Consider the following 17,615-nt stretch of genomic DNA (forward strand, 5'->3'; position numbering starts at 1 on the left):
TAAGGGCCGCTCGCCGCCCGCTCCACAGGCAGGGAGCGACCTCTGGGCTTTGACAGCTCCCCTAATAACTAGCAGCGCGCTGGCTCCGCCCCCGAAGCCCGATTGGGCGGCGGGCCGGCACGGCGCGTGCCGATTGGCTGGCCGCTTCCCCTGAGCGAACCTTTAGAACTCCGAGACACAATATTCTGTTACATTGTAGCAAAATGGCGACTGTCATTCACAACCCCCTGAAAGCGTAAGTAGGGCTCAGAACCGCACACGCTCCGCGTGGTTCCGGTACGAGAAAGGGCGCCCGCCCGCCGCGCCCGTCCCCGGATCCCCGCCTCCGCGCGGGGCCCCAGCTCGGCGGCTCCGGGCGGGCGGCGCGTCCTGCGGCCCCGGGCGCGCACCTGGCGGCGTCCCGCGGGGTCCGGCGGCCGGGGCGGGGCGGGCAGCGGGGAGCTCCGTGCCGCGAGAGAGCGGGGTGCGGTGCGGGGCTGCGGCGCAGCGGCCGCTGTGCGCGCGGAAGGCTCCGTCGCTCCGAGCGCCGAAGAGTTGGTGCCTCTCGCAGCTCTGGAGCGGGCACCGGGGGCGGGAGGGAGCCTCGGCTGCGGCCGCCACCGGCGTCCCCGTCCTGCGAGAGACGTGGGACCGCTCGCCGTCCGCCCGGCTCTCCTCCCGTGTTTTCCTTCGGTCGCGGCGCGCGCGGCTAATCCCGGAGCATTAGGGAGAGCGCGATCCGGCTCCGCGTAACCTCCTACGGGAGAGTTCTCCCTCCCGGGGCAGCGCTCCCGCGGACGGAGCGCAGCGCGGGCACCTGGCGGCGGCGCTTCTCCGCACTCGCGGCCGCGCGGAGCGGAGTCCGGAGCCGAAGTGAGGGCTGCGGGGTGGCTCTGCTTTCTTTTCTTCTGCTTCTTTATGTTTGTTTGTTTTTGACTCGCGTTCCTCCGGCTGGAGTTGGAAAACCACTCGGAGGTGGGTTCGGGGACTCCTGCCGCCGTCTCTCTGCTGTCTGCAGGGAGGGAGAGCCTCAGGCAGCGGAGAGGCGCTGACACGTTTGTCGGCTCTCCCGCACCGTCCTGGCAGAAAACCTTCGCTTTCATTTCGCGTGCGCTCCGCAGCGCCCACACGGCCGCGGACAGCGGCGGTGCAGGTGCCCCGCGCTCCTTCAAGGGGATCCCGGGGCCGGGGCTTGGTACCCGCCGCCGCCGCTCTCCGGACTCGCGCCGCCCGTAGCAACTTGTCGCGCTGCCGCCCCGGGCGCTCTGTCCCACTCGCAGCTCCCGCCCGGCTTCCAGAGCCGCTCTCCGCGGGCAGCGCTACCCGGGAGCCCCGGGGTGGGGGGGGGGACGAGCGGCCGGCCCCCGGCCTCGCCGTGCAGAGCCGGGAGGGCAGCGGCAGGCTCGGCTCCTCTCGCGCGGCGTGGGAAAGCGCGAACAATGGGCAGCTCCTCTCCCTGCCTGCCCAAGTGCTGTGCTGAGCGGGGGAAGTGGGACCGGCGCGGGCTGCCCGGCACCACCTGCATTTTTTATTGAGAAGTTGTTTAATAAAACATTTTATAATTTTCACTCATTCTTTAAAGTTGCTGATCGGGAAACAATACACATGTAAATAAATTATGCATGGAGTAAATTAGGACGAAAGCGGTAGGACGCATAATAGGGGAAAGGACGTAGCGCACAACGTTTTATCCTCATGTGTCCTTCCTGACAATGAAAGGGAGCCGAATGACATTTGCATTTATCTGCGTTTTGATTGTATCTGAAAACCCACAAACGCCCCCTACAGAAACTGCCCGCACAAAGGTTTCGTTCCGAGCCGGGGACAATGTAGGGACCGAGACATCCCAGCTCAGGTGTCAACAACCCCGGCTGTGCCGCGCGTCTGCGGGTGCCTAGAGCTCAGTTTCTCTCCGGCACTTGGACACACGTGTGGCCTCGTTCACGCTGCTCTGCTCTCAGGGTAACGTGCTCCATGTACCTGAGCGTCCCTGGGAACACGCTGCACGGAATAGCTCGGTGCGTGCAGTCCCCCCGGCTGTGATGGGCGCTCCCACATTCAGCTCGCCTCTCTCTCTGCCTCTTTTCTCACTTGCTGGTTCTCTTCAGGGGCTTTCATCCCTCTGCTCTTCTCCCCCTCACTGCCTCTGGCAGTCTGGTCAGCCCGACGCAGCCGCCTGCTATTTCTGCCATCCAGCACCCTGCTTACCTACACGGTGCTCTGGGGCAAAAACGGCAGAGTTGTGAGTGTAACAGATCTGCGAGGAAAGGGCACCAGGTGTCTGGATAAACACAGAGTTCTTTGCCTGCAGAAAAGGCAGCACTCAGAGTGCTGATGGGCAGCAGTGGGTTGGAAATGCTGGATTCATTGTTGTGTACTTATCTCTATTTTTTTTTCATCTTCTTCTTTGGATATCTTAATGTGGAGACACTTGAGCAGGGCAGCAGAAGAAACAAATGCAATGAAATGGTATTCTGAATGACTTGAAATGTCAGTCAGAAATCTCAGTGGGCTTTGTAAACATTAATTAATTAAACCTCTCATCACCTCTGTGAAGAAGGGATTATTGCCTTTGTTTTGTGGGTGACTAAACTAGGACAAAGTTGTTAAGAAACTTTCTGAATTGAAGACCAAGTGTAGAGCACAGCAGTGCAGCTTACAGCCTTAGCAGCTAGCCATGTTTCCTCCACCCCTGCCTTACTAGCAATATGCATACGGTACCATAATGTATTTAATGTAATTAAGATCTTGTAATTTACAGAGCCCGATCTAGAAATGGAGCTGATTTCCCCCACCCTTCCTCTTTCTGCACTCCCACAGCTGACTTTTATTTCATACAATCAGTTAAATGCACTCGCTGAGCTGCTGCTGCCTTTTTGGCACGAGGTTGCCCTGCTGCAGCTCTGCCCTGATGCACGCAGGAGGAGCTGCTGCTGGCTGTGTCCCAGTGTCACGGTGCAGTGCCCTCCCTCCTTTGGCTCCACCAGGCCGTGGGACAGTGACTAACCCGTCCTCGGCTGGCCGTGCTGTTGGACAGCCCTGATGTGCTTGGGGAGGTTTATTCCCAGCCAGGTGGTTGGGAACCGGCTCAATGCTGAGCGCAGTGCTGGAGCTAACCTTACAAACCCTACCGGTCTTCTGTGTTGCTGCTCTGCCACAAGCACGTGGCAGCGGTCAGTTTTCCAATGGCCGTGCCCGTTGGATAGAATAGCCCTGACAGGCGGCTCCAGCTCTGGAGGACCACTGGCCTTCACTGGTGCATGCAGCACCAGTGCAAAAAGGAGGCACACCTCCTTGCTTAATGTCAGCAGCAGACCAGCAAAGGTCTTTGGGCCCTGTATGGCAGGAGTATTTTGTGTTAGCTTGGGCTTGACTTCAAGCTGGGGTCTCAGAACTGGAAGTTTCCATATCCTCTTACCCACCGCCAGAACAACCCTACAGTGTGACTAAGTGCTGATGGAGACAACTTATTTATTTATTTGTTTGTTTATTTATGTATTTATTTATTGTCTGGATGTTGTTGCATAAGCAGCTGGTTGCTAATTCTTAATAACAAAGTATAATGTGCAGTGCTTCTTCCAGCAGGTGGAAGCAACAAGATAGATGGACAGTTAGGTTGCCAGTTCAGCATTCGCAAGTGATGTGAAGGTGATTTTAATGTGGCTTTGCAGAAGGGAGTGCTCTTCTGCTTGACAGAACACGGTTGTTAGATGCATTAAATCATGTACCAAAATCTCTACAATGTGGCTCTGAAGTCTCTTAAAAACATAAATGAGCCCCAGCATGACACATTTCAAGCCAATACTGCTGCCCACATGAACACTCTCTATTCTGTAGCCCAGCACCACCCTTCAGCGAAAATGATGGATGAATGTTTTTGTATTTATGCAGGGAAACATGAGCATAAGAACAAAGTTGTAGGGGGCGAGAAGGGGAGGAGAGAAGCCAAATCCTGAAGATCTGAAGATGTGCTGCTCTGAATGAGGAGAGCCAGATAAATGTGTTACAAGTTACAATGTTTGTCTGGCCGCATGAGTAACTTGTGTGTGAATAGCTGTTGTAATGCTTTTGTAAATTTGTTCCGCTGGTGAGAATGGACAGAGCTTGTGACATAAAACTCTCACTGAAAAAAAAAAAAGATTTAAGAAATATGTGGTGTGTGAAAGCAATACTGAGCTATCCGGGATGAGCTACAAAGTTCCAAAGATGGGTGTTTCTTGATGGTAATACTGAACTATATGTCCTGAGGTCTGGGTTCACAGCGTCCAGTAGGTTGAGTCCCCAGTGGGTGAATGGGAACAGTGTGCCAGGCGGTGCAGGGGGGCAGCCCAGGAGGTGAAATGGGGTTCTGTCCTCAAGTGCTGGCGGACTCCAGGGAAGGTAATGGGGCGCACCCGATGTGTAGCCTTGTGGAAATACACTTCTGCCTGTGCTTTCCTCAAACTGGAAGAATGGCTTCCTGGAGGTGCTTTGTCTATCTCGTTGGCTGTGCCTCTGCTGTCTAGAAAAGAGACATTCCAGATTCTTAGAATTACCATGTGCTGAGACTGGTGTTTTCTCACCCTGCTTTTTCTTTCAGATTGAAGCTGAGTTTCTTTGCTTGGTAGCTCAATTTTACAATGTATGAATTCATTCTGGGCTCATCCTTGTGCTGTCTATGAGTGATGTTGCCTTGAGTAAGAACAATTCCTATACTGTGCATCCCTGAGGACTTGTCAGAGTAGGATGAATGCGCTCTGGGGGCTGGCGCTCTTTCCCTTGGCCGAACAGAGCCCTGGCCTGGGGATCCCCAGGCTCAAGTGGCACATTGCCCCAGGCAGAGGCAGTGCCATTTCCAGCCCAGACTGGGGCTGCATTGGGGTGCATGATGCTGCTGGCTTTTGCCTTGGGCACAGACCGAGGTTTACGGATTACTTCTTTCATGCAGGTCCCAGTTTTATCTTTGGTTTGTTTCTTTCAAGGTGATCAGTTTTAAAGTGCTGTATGTAGGAGACAGCATACCTATAAAAATGCCCATTTTAATTTTTTTTGAGGGGAAGTGCTTCTTTTTTCTCTTTAAAAACTTCTGTGCAGCTTGTGGAAGAAGCCCTAATATAGTGGGCCAGTATGTGAAATGCAGAAAGTGATTTTTCTTTCAAAAGAAATAAGGAAACTCTCTGCTGCATTTTTACTATCTAAACCAAGTTACATGCAACAAATAGCCTAAGTAACTGCTTCAATCCTGAATGTTTAAAATTCTTATTTATCTTTAATGACCTAAACTATTAGAAGTACGAGCCTCCTATACTTTTTTTCCCCCATTGTTATGGATGGTTTATTTCCCAGCAGAGCGTATTTTAACCACAGATTCCCAGCAGATGTTTCAGAGAAGAATAATGCGGTGTCTCGGCAGCTGCTGGCCAATATCCCTCTCGCCCCCATCTCCTCCAGCATGGGACCAGTGAGGCTGTGTCAGCACACAGCTCAGCTTTCAGTTACCTGCCCGGCTGGGTGCGGTTCGAGCTGCAGCCACATGGAAGGTTTTGCTGGCAACCCAGTGCTCTCGAGGGAGGCTCTGCTGGGAGCCACCTGAGCAGTGTGAGCGGGGCAGGGACGCGTGTCGATGAGTGTGCACTGGGGTGGCTGTGATCAGCATGCGTGTGCTTGCCAAGCCCTGAGTCATTAATTTGGCGTTCTGCTGAGCTGTAGCTGGGAGAGAGTCCCCTGCTCAGATGCTGATGGGGACGCTGATTCTATCAGTGTTGTTCTGCTGGGGAGGAAGGCTGGAAGTGACACTTAGGGTCTCAGTCCCCTAAGGCAGAATGGAGCCAGCCTGGCTGAGGATCACCTCTCCATTCATGCAACACAGTGCACTGTATCAGGCTTTGACATCTGATAACACCGTCCTTGCTTTCTGTTAATATGAATAAATCAGTATATAATGCCAACTGTAATGATGTAATGTGCGTATTAAATCTAAATACGTGAAAGAAAGGAGCTCCACATAATTTAGTTTCCTCCCCCTTGTTTCTTGCCAGACCCCTCATCATTTTGGCTCTTTACATGTTATAAAGAGTGCTCTGGTTGGGGTTCCTGATTTCTTTGGTTAAGACTGAATTCTCTACAAACATGTGGCTTAATGGTTTCTTCTCTGTAGGGCTTCAAAATCTGAATCTGTCAGACTGTGCAAAGAAAATCAGGTGCAAAGCAGAGAAATAAGGCTGTGTCCCAAGCTGGTTAATGCCAGCCTGCCCTACCGCATCAGCTGGCACCGCTGATGTGATCTGATCAGATGCGGGCATGCTACTCCTGCCAAAACACAAAGCACAGTGCTTATGCTGCTTTTCTGCTTGGAGTTGGCTTCATGCTAGCCACAGGAAGATAGATTATGCCTATTGGAATAAAATTACCTCTTCAAAGTATTTTGAGTGTTTTTTATGTTTTGGAAGAGTAAGTGAGCATCAGTTCAGTGCATTGTGTCATACAGCTGTGAAATTTTTGATCTGGTTCTAGCAGTTTTGCAATTTGTAGTGTTTGTAGCCTGATGGCTCCACAGCCCAACATGTGATTTGTTGGAGGTGGGGGAAAAATTGAAATGAATGGAGCTGTATTCCAGATAGGAATGATGGAAATGGAGGTTCAGAAAGATGTTTTACTGCTAATCTTCTTTGGTCTTGACCATGCATAAAAGCTGCATCATACTTGAAGTTACTATTCTATGAGTTTTGTGATATCAGAATCAGAAATATATCAGAAATATATCAGAATCATATCAGAGCCCACTTAGATCTATATACAAGCTTACCCTGGTGATGTTTTTTTTTTTAAAAGAAGGGTTTGGAAGATTGTAGGTTTCTATGTTTTCTACAGGTTCTTTCTGCTTGCAGCTTTCAGTTCATTAACATATACCTGTTGGTGTAAGATATGGAACAGATTGGGATCATGACTCTGAGATCAACATTTTTCATAGCTGGCCTAATGCAAGTTAGCAGCCAGGAGAGACGTGCTGGGTGAGTGCTGGTGATGGGAAGACTCTGTGGTGAGCTCTTTCTCCACAGGCATGGGTGAATTGCAGCACTTCTACTGCTTCCTGAAACCTAACTGATGCCTAGACATTACCTTTCAGAAGTGCTTCTCCAAAAAGGGACACATCCTCTGTCAACTGTGGTTACAAAGTCCCCAGTGATTGAATTGGTGGTGAATGTGGGTGAATGTGATGTTAACACTCCTTCAGGTACAGAGGGGTCCCAAAAATTTCTCCCCTCTTTCTGTTCTCTTCCGCTGATGCAAATGGACAGGAGCTTCAGCAGTTAGCCGGTCTTCTGCTGATAGCAAACAGGCATTCATGAGGTCGAAATCTAACAAAAAACGTTGATGGGGAAATATGTGGAAAACCTTCTCAGTTTCACATCACCAGCTGTGATTCATTGTTGTTGATAAGCTCAGCTAAATGTTCTATCTCTCCTTAGCTTTCCTCTCCCCTGCCTCTCAACTCTTTCCCCCATTGACCTCTACAGCAGAGTCCTAGCTGTTGATTTATCAGGGCAGACTAGCTCAGCACTGTGTGGAGATTGCTTTTAATTAACTCTCTTCGTTTTTTCCAACCTTCAGGGAGCAGCAACCCTTTAATGATTTTAATATTTTATCTGGATTTATATCCACCTTAGGTGTTGTTTGTTGCTCTGCTTCCTCACGTGTTCTTCCTGAGCCATTTCCCAAAACTAAATGTTTGTTTCAGGTCCCTCATATATAGTGAGTCGGAGTGTTTTAATGGCTTCTGAACTGGGAGGATGGCTCTCTGTGACCAACTGTGGTGTTTGGAGGAGGGTGGGGAGTTGGAGGTGATGCATTTTGGTGCTGCCCTGGAGCAAGGCTCCCTCCAGAGCTGTGCCTCACAGCTTTGAGTGGCAGCTTTGTTCCTTTGTGGCAGTGTGGCAGATGAGAGCTTGCTGAATTAAACCTGACTCTTCATTGGTTTTCATGGTCGGAGTTGTGAGCTTATTCTCACAGTCAGGTATGACTCTCAGGCTGAGTAAAGTACATGCTAATGTAATGACCTGTTGCTAAAATATAGTTAACTTCCAGTGCATGAATATAGGTCAAAAGGAGATTCCTCATTTACCAGGAAAAGACTTTTTTTGCTGACTATGAATAGTTCTGCCAATTGAGATTTCTTCAGACTGATCATAAAGCAGGTGGACAAAACTTCTCCCACTTATAATTTTCTTATGAGAAGGTGCTGAGGAGTTCCCTCAGGGATTGTTAGAGGAGGCAGCTCAGGGGAGACCTTAATCTTATAGAGTACAGTGACCAGAAAGGAGGTTGTAGCGATGTGGGCGTTGGCTCTTCTCCCAGGTAACAGCAACAGCACTAGAGGAAATGGCTTCAAGATGCAGCGGGGGGTTCAGGTTGGATATTTGGAAAAACTTCTCAGAAAGAGCGCTCACGCTCTGGCACAGGCTGCCCAGGGAGGTGGTGGAGTCACCTTCTCTGGGGGTGTTAAGAAATGTGTAAGTGTAGCACTGAGATGTGGTTAGCAGGCATGGTGGAGATGGGTCCATAGTTGGACTAGATGACCTTAGTGGTTTTTTTCAACCTTAATGATTCTATGATTCTATGAATTAGAAAAAACGTTATTTGTGATCTTAAGAATGTGGCAATTTCATTCTAGAGCAGGAAAACACTTTATAATCATACTCAAGGTTTTATGCATCACAATCCCTTTTGTGGATTTTTTTTTCTCAGTCCTTCTTATGGAAGGAATGACATGGCTAAATGACTTGGTTATTGTTGCACCATCAGCTGCTGATATTTGGAGGATAAGAAGTCCTATTTCTTTGCTTTGAGCGTGGAGTGTTAGGCAATATGTGAATGATATGAATGAAGTGAAAGGAAATCCTTCCTGGTTAGCAAGCAGGTCCTCAGTCCAGCTGATATCAGGAATAGTCGGGAAGTAAAGTAAGACTGTCTGCCTGTTTCTGATAGGAAGAATTAACTGAAGAATGCCATGAAACAACATTTAATGACAGTGCTTAGAGCTGATGGGGTGCAAAAATTTTACCATCAAAATGAAATGAATTACACTAACTGGTAAGTAGTTAAAAATATTTCCTCCCTGAATTTAAAAATATCCATGCTGCCCACCAGATAGCCTGCTCAGTATAACTTGTATAACTCGTGCATTGAATCTACAGATACTGATGTGAGAACAGTGACTCCGTTTATTTTACAGGGCTACTTATAAGTGTGTGTATTTGTAGAGTGTGTTGGTAAAAGAAGTTGAGAAGTTCCCAAATCTAGTCCTTTTACTGAGGAAAGTGTCTCTGAGACTCTAGCTGAGAGGAATATGATGCTGGGTGATGCTTATGAAAAAATTGGTGGGGCAGCACCAGATCACATATGTCATCTGGACTGTGGTTTGTGTATATGTCCTTCGTATCTTCCTCTGCAGTACACTTCAATTTAACCAAGTAATTATTTGGGTATATTTTTCCCATGTTGTTGCTGTGATTCCACAGTAACTAACTCCTTATCTGATTAGATTGCAAATGTATTTGGTTCAGGTGTTCATTTTGCTGAGCCGAACTGAAAAAAAATTCCCTTCTCCTCTATTACCAGCTTTCTAGTTTTGTTTCCCTAACTAGCCACAAAACCCAAGGGCTATCAGAAGCTGGCTCTCCTGAGAATGTCTTCTGAATTCTGCACTGCTGCATACACACAGCTCACAAAGTTGAGGCCTGGCTGGCCCTTACAAAGCAGCCCGTTTCTCAGGCTGCTGTCACCAGCAACCTTCTCCTCCCTGCACCCCTTGGAGGGGAAGAAGAGGAACAGATGCGGGGTGAGCGCTCTGCCTTTGGGAAAGTCTCTGACCTGAAAATGGATTGAAATTCCAGCCGAATGGTTCCTTCCCTTGGTAACAGAATTGCACGCCTGGGCTCTGAGCTCTTTGCATTAATTCCATCTCTGCTAAACTTTACCAGTCAATTAACCATGTCCATCTCCTGCTCCAGCAGCCACATGTGCTGTTCTGCCACAGCAGGGTTTTGGAGCAGTAGCTCCCCGTAGCCTTTGCTGCAGCAGTTTTCCTCTGGCAGCTTCCCTCAAGCGTGGTTATCAATTAGGACCTGTCAGGGTTTTCCTGCCGATGCATCTGTTTTCAGGACTGCAGGACTTCGACCTTTTGCTGTTGTCTTTATAAATACTACTTTTTCCAAGAGGGGCCAGCTCAAATGCTGAGTGTTACATCTTTAAACTGATACAGAGGCTTCATGAAAATTTCAATCTTAGTCTGGGGGGATTCTTGTAAACCTGGATATTTCTTTCGCTTTCTGACATTTTGCTACCCTTGGGTTTTGGTTTTGCTTGTCAGAAAGGACTCATTAAGCTGACCAGTAGTTCCAGTGTTGGGCTGCAGGAATCACCCATAGTTTAGAGCTCTTCTTTGGTCAGTTGGCTAGCAGATGGGACAGGAGAGTGGCAGGTTCCTGCAAGCTGATGTCCAGGAGGTACTCACTGATGAGTTCTGATGCAGGTTTCCTCCAGAGGGAATTCTGCGCTCCTCTCTGCAGCTGGAAGAGTGGCTTGGCACTGGCACTGGTGAGCTCTCGGCAAATGCTTAAGGGACCACAGCAGTAGCTTGGACATGATTTTCATGCATGCTGTACTACCATCAAAACTTGAGTTGGACTACAATGTCTGTTAAAACACTATTAAAAAGATTCTGTATTTAATATCTTGCCTTGAGTGCATGGGTGATCCTGGTTAGTGGATAGATATCTATGTAGGTTGTTCTGAAAGTAATGTCTCATATTTATTTCCATGGAAACTACAGTGACTACAAAGAGCACAATAACACTGTTTGGTAGAGTAAATTTATAGGTACAAAACACTGTTTTTCAACACAGTCACCACCATTAGCCAATTCGCACAGCTGAGCTGATGGTGAAATGTTCTTTATTTCACATTGTGACAGCTGTGTATGGCTGTCTTCTACAGGGCTTGTCTTTCACATCACTGTTGCCACTGCTGAAACCCACCACCTCACTATACTCATACCCACTGTTTGGTCTCCATAAAAGTTCAGCAAATGTCAATGAATGTCAATGGGTGCAATTTTTTTCCACATGGATAAATTCAGTGACACATCCTTGCTTCGTATGCACTTCCATGTCAGACACTGTTTTGACAGACTGCCCCCCTGCTGTTGTCTGTGATATGGCAACCAAATGTAATGGAATATTGGCGAGAAGGTTCAACCTCTACTGTCATACCACCAACATCCACCTCTGATGTCGTAAGCCAACATAATAAAATAAGAGGCATAACTTTCAGAGCAGTCCTCGTATATCGTGAAAGCTGTCATCTGATTTGGCACTAATTGGTTCCTATGTGGGCACTTCGAGACGAGAAGACAAAGGCCAAATTGGCCAGAGAGGCTCAATTAAGAGAAGGGAAGGTTTAAGAGAGGGTTCCTAGGTCTTACGTCCAGTCCCCTGGTACCATGTCAGATAATCCCTTTCATAAACTGAAAAGTCCTTGTCTTAAATCCCCAGTTGGACTGTTTGTTCCCATTACTCCTCTTGGGAAGGTTCCAGAACCCACTTCTCTGGTGGCTGGAAATAGCATTTTAATCCCTAGCCTAGCCCTACTTGTGACCAGTTTATACCCATTTGTTCTGGTGCCAGAATGGAGTTGTTAGTCTAAATAGTGTTACTCGGTTCACGTCTTCCTCTCCACTATCGGGAATTTGTATGACACTGTTGTGAGTCCTCTCATAGTTGTTCTGATGAAATAAACTATCTATGCTATCTTTTACTTCCCTTTAATCACCTAAGTATTTATTGCCTTTACCTTCTCTCAGCTTGGATTACTTCCACTTACCTTTCTTGAATATGAATAGACAGAACTGTACTCAGTGTTTCTACCAGATGAGCTTTTGCCGTCTACAATAACTTTAATTTTACCTCTCACAGCAACACTTTGATTCTGTATTTGTTATTGTTTCACGCTGGTTGTTCACAGTCATCCTGTGACAGATGTAATGTCAGCCTGTGATTTTCTTATGTTTCTTCTGTCCTCTTTCAGCTGTCGTCGTTGAGGAGATGATCTCCATGGTGTCTGCTGAATTTTTTTTTTACTATATTCCTTCCGCTTTATTCTTGCCTGATATTCTTAACTTCCTCGATGGCCCCCCAGCTTGGGTCATCAGCACACGTGCTTCTTGTGCCAAGGTCATTAGCAGAAATGCTGAAAAAGATCAGTCTGCAGACCAGGTTTTTTTTTGTGCAACTCTGTAAGTAACTTTCCTTCAGCCAGTTACTGTCTTTGGTAGGACATAAACTCTGTCCACTTCTCTTTCTCTAGTTCTTCAGGTGTATATCATCATTCTGGTACTTATCTTTGTCTTCCTATTTTTGGTAATCTTTCATGTTTCTTGTTTTTCATTTTGCACTTAAAAAAATTTGATGTGAATAAACTCAGGTTCAGTTAGCCTTACTGCAATAATTTGCAAAGTTTTAGAGCAAAAATATTTTATTTTGCTTTCCATACTTCAGCAACATAGTACTAACCATGATTTACAGTATCTGCTTAAAGAACTTGCTAATAGATGTATGATTTCACATGGCAGTTCTCAAGCAGATGTGATTCAGTATTTGCGCCTTCACTGCACAACTGTGGATTCCACCTCAGGCATCCTCAGGCACAGTGTTTCCTTAGCTCTTGGGCTGTTCCTACATTATGCTTTATCTGTGTACATTCTCACTGCAAAACAGCTGAAATTTCTTTAATCACTTGTGTTTTGATATCTGAAGAATATTATTGTTTCTTAATAGCTTTCTCAAGTTCCAGCTTTTGACTCTGGCATTTCTCCTTTTATCACTCTACATCTGACCTTTAAGATCCACTTTTTTCTTGTATTACTATGGTTTTCTGTTCCTGAAGTGTGTCTGCTTAATTCTCCTGTCCTTTTCCAGGGTAATTATTCAGCCAATAACTTCTCCAGTCTTTCCAAAACAGTTCCAAACAAAGTTCTGCATTTTTGTCTTAAAGAAATTCTCCAAGTTCTGCTTTGTTACTCTCACACTTAAAGAGCAGGTTTGAAGCACTCAGAAACAGGTTTGGAGCACTCTGTGATGGTGATGGGAAGTGTACTATTTTGTACCTATTCTTTGGACTGCAGAAGTCTGAAGCTGTGTTGATTTAGGGCAAGCGGGGGCAATTATGCTTAATATTAAGATAGTTCACTTAATTAGTTTGTGCCTAGATGTGGCTTTTAAGAGTTCAGCAATGTAAAACCACGCTGCTTCTTTCATCAGAGTTGCAACCACTGTGTAAAAATCCAGATTAACAACATGAAGTCATTTTATCTTAAACTACTTTGTACAATTTCTTTCCTGATATTATTGATCTTATTTGGAGAAAAAGGTATCTATGCAAAATATATTTACATTTTTGTATGTGTATATAGTATAGAAAAGAAAGAATATGTTTACAGATGGTGTTTAGGAAAACACGATATTGTTTGTTAGTCAGTGTCTTGGCATTTTAAGCACTTCCATATTCTTCTTACTAATTTACTAATTTACAGAAGGATGCGATTCAACTCTTTCCTATCGATTACTTTCAAAAACTTATAAATAGAATTTTTTTAATCTTTATTTATTTTATGAGGGAAGGCTCTGGGAACTTTTACAATATTACAGCACTCTTTGGATCAATGCATGTCCCAGCAATCCCTTGCATAAATGACCTAAAATCGTGTGATCAAACCTCTTCTCCCCTCCCCATCCCTAGAGAGATATTTGTAATTAGATAAAATGAGGACAGAATATGCATAAGTATCTGTTATGCTGGGATTCCTGCCCAGAAAGGAAACTAACGGCCTGAGCTGGTCATAATCTTGTGCACCCTGTATGCTATTGACAAGGCTATGGCTTGAGAATGTTGGGAGTTCAGAAGCAGATTTTGGCTGCTGTCGAGTGGTAACCTTTCTAAATTGACTGTCTTCCAAAACAAATGGAATTATGCATCCTATATTTTACTCAGCGTTCATTGTCGGGGACGTTTTGCTTGTAAGGGAGGGCCTGACTCTCCGATCTCATGCTTTATGCAATGGAAGCGAGTGTGAATTACTGCTGCTGTGGTTTGGAAGTGTTTCATGTTCACTTTGCCCAGATGTAAATGACCACATGAAGTGCAAGACAGAGGAGATCTGGGCCTGGAATTGTTGCTGGTTATTTTTTTCCATTTCATCTAGCAATTACTGCTCGTCTCCGCTTCTTCAGCAGAAAGCACTGTGGTGTTCTGGGAGTGAGTTCTCTCTCTCTCAGCTCAGACTGAAGAGCCTCTGAAGTCTGTATGCCAGGTTGTCTTCTCCTGAGATACTGCACCATATGAGAGGATCAGATAGGTGGCACTTTGGAAATCTGGAGGTTGCTTTTTGTACTATTGCAACTTTCTTCTTTCTCTCAGAGCATTTGGTAGGTGTCAGCTCACCCCTCACAAACTTGTAGTTTTTCAGTGCTCTGTTAGATTTGTGTTTTTGTCTTGTGGCTTGGCAACAGTGAAACATAAACCCTGGTCTCTTATGAATCTGTCAGTCTTCCTCAGCTACCCCAGCCATTGGCAAATCCGCTGATGAAAAGCTGTACTTGAACAGACAGGCTGTCTGTGTGCTGGTCGTCTTCTCTTGCTTTGCCTCAGCATCCTTGGGGTAGATGTCAGGGAAGGTAATGGAAGTATTGATAAAAGAGGAGCAAGGTCGTGTGAGAAGTTTGTCCTGCATGTTCGCAAGGAAGGTACTACCCAGTATTTCCACTGCTCTGCCCATTGCAGCTAAATCTGCAGCCAAGACTTTGCTGAAACTCTTTTATTATTCCTTTTTTTTTCTTTTTTTTTTTTTTTTCCTCATGATTATGTCTGGCTTGGCATCTTTTTGAACCGAGGAAAGTTGATTCGTTTGCCCTCTCCACTTGTAGTAATTTGCAGTGGGAGATTTGGGGTGAAGCTCTGTTTTCTTGTGCATATGAGAGAGCAGGAGCTTCTTTGGCTGGAGTGGAATGTGTTGTTTCAAGGCATCGAATGTGGAAAAAAACCCGTTGGCTTCATACAGACTATGGGTTTTGTTTGTACTCAGTCAGTGTGAATTCACTGAAGTCCAAAATGTTGTGCCAGTATGAGAGATAAATCAAGTTTCTGTTATTTCAAGACAGCCTAGCTACCTTTCCCTTTAACTTCTCAGAATCTTCCCACCCTGTAGGATATTCAGCAACACCCTGTGCTTAGAATGTGTGAGCAAATGTTGACATTAGCTGCCACCTATGAGATCCTTAGCAGAAGTCTATAGCTTAACACACAGGACGGGCAGCAAGATGACTTCTTAGTAACGGGGATGGATCTGAACAAAATCCTGGAGCTGAGCACTTCTTGTGAGCTTCCAAGATTGAACCTGGATCTGAAGTAAAATGTCTTTAATGGACAGGATCCAAACACCCACATGCTTTGGCAGAGCTCAGATCCAAATTTTGTCTACCTAAAGAATCAAGGTTCTGTTTTCACGTAGATTCATTTACTAGTGAGAAGCAAGGGAAGGGATAAAACAGAAAATATGACACATTGGCAAAATTGTTTTTCAATACTGTTTTTCAAAGTTTTTTCCATGAGGCATCAGCAGCTCTTAAAAATCACAGGGAGAGAGTACAGTTGTCAATGAGCCAGAACGGTTAAATGCTTTTAAATATTTGAGTTGGGTTATTCCTTCACCTTTCTTTCTCACAAACATGTCTGGTAAAACTCCAGTAATGAAAACACTTGCTTGGAGGGAAAAATAAAATCCTTTTCAGCAAGTAATGATGGTGACATTTTAATCATATCATAACAACACTGTTAGCAACGGTTTAGGTTTGGCATTGAACATATACACAACATTTGTTCTTTTATACACTATCAGTATTACATAGTAAAAATAGCACAATTGCAAAACCCATTTGCCACCCTTGTGCCAACTTTGTTCAGCTGACAGTTGCTGTTTGAACTTTTAAAGCAATGTTTCGTCCATATGTTAATACCAACTGCACCATTAATTCTCTCTGCTTTCAAATGATGCTCTGTGCCCTACAACCACACACAGTATTTACTTCCCAGTCTGGGATACCTGCGAGACCGTATCTGCCAGATAAGCTGTGCTCACCCTGGGTAGCTCCGTACGTCGAGTTGGTAAAGAGCAGTATTAAGATAGCAGCTGAAGAAAGATCCCTGCTGCCTGTGCAGAAGTTTGTTATAGCCACTTAGCTTCACTGAGCCATTTCAGGATGGTGCTATTCAGAAAATTTCATCTTCCTACTGGGAGACTTGGAGCTATTCTACAATGTTTTGGATGCTGTGTGTTCTCTCTAGTTATTTGCTGAATGCTGATTGTGTAATTCTCACTTCAGTTTAATAACGGGCTTTTGATTTTCAAAAAGAAACAAAATCACAGGGGCAAACCAAGGCTGAGAGCATACAGTAAATGAACACTGTAAGTGGTGTGCTACGTGGTAACAGGTGGAAGTCTTCACTTGGATCAGGCTGAACTGGTTCTGGTTTAACAAAAGATAGAACTTGCCCCAGATCATATGGTGCTCCCTGAGGTACTTACTAGCAGAGAGCTGGCTGATACACAGATATACTTGCTACTGCACCATCTCACAGTGCTGGAATTCAGCTTGAGTAGGTACATATAGATCTTATTTCAAAGCCTTCAGAATTCTGCCTCAGTCCCACTGTTAAGATAAAATCACGTTTTATTTTGGGAAGGTTGTCATTGTTTTCTGTACTTACTTCTGTCACGGTTTCTCAAGGATAGGGGATAAGCATCAAGTTGGTAAGAGTGAATCAATATGCAAGAGTCTGTGTGTAGACTAGAACCTGATCCCAGAGTGGGCAATTGATGGAATGTCACACTTGAGAGGACGTCCCGGGGGATAAGCTTGGACATACAGAGAGAAGCCAAAAGTGCAGCTAAGAAGTGCCATTTACCTATAAGCTATGGAATGGTTTTGTTTTCTGACAGGCCTTTTTGGAATTTTGCTCACTGTTTCCTTTTACATATTTATGAACATAATACTACAGTGAACTTGATTGTCATGACTGATACCAGACCCATGCTTATAAAATTGCATGAAAATCCTTATTTGTTCCAAGATGCTGTTAGGGTTGTTAGACCTCTGTTTAGCTGGAAATTGTTTGAAGAGTGATGAAAGTTACTCCATAATAAAATTGTAGCTCTACAGTGCTTGTGTGAGACATTTGTTTTTCTGATTTAAGCTGGCAGCACATTCAAATAGCAATAAGGGTATCACTGCTCTGGCTGCAGTGGTGCCTGTGCTCCGCAGAGACTTGGTGCTACCTGGTGGTATAGCTAACTCTTCGTCTGCCTCTCTCTCCAAGGGTAAGAGGCCAACACCAGTTCTAGTCTGGTTATGGGGAAGGGAGTAGTAGTAAGAGGAGGAAAGGAGAACCGGGGGAGAATGAGGTATGCTTCTCCTTTTCCTACTGGGAGGGTTGGGAGGTGAGGAAATGGTGCCTGCATCCGGGGACCGCAGCTCCCTTCCAACAGTAGCTGCTTGTACTCTGCAGACAACTTAATGCTCAGCCTGGTTTCCAAATGCCTTTGATAA

At 45.8% G+C, this 17,615-nt stretch overlaps 1 protein-coding gene across 3 annotated transcripts in view; it reads left to right on the forward strand.

The window, feature by feature from the left end:
• Positions 1-203: 203 nt before the first annotated feature.
• Positions 204-17,615, forward strand: part of DPF3 (double PHD fingers 3) — a gene marked incomplete at both ends in the record, with an annotated part of 154,866 nt that continues 137,454 nt past the window's right edge. For all 3 annotated transcript variants that reach the window (XM_079536904.1, XM_079536905.1, XM_079536906.1), the window contains one exon: positions 204-235. In XM_079536904.1, the coding sequence (XP_079393030.1) occupies positions 204-235 (32 nt within the window). The remainder of the gene's footprint in view (positions 236-17,615) is intronic.

Source organism: Tetrao urogallus (assembly GCF_951394365.1).
Source record: "Tetrao urogallus genome assembly, chromosome: 6".
NCBI lineage: Eukaryota > Metazoa > Chordata > Aves > Galliformes > Phasianidae > Tetrao > Tetrao urogallus.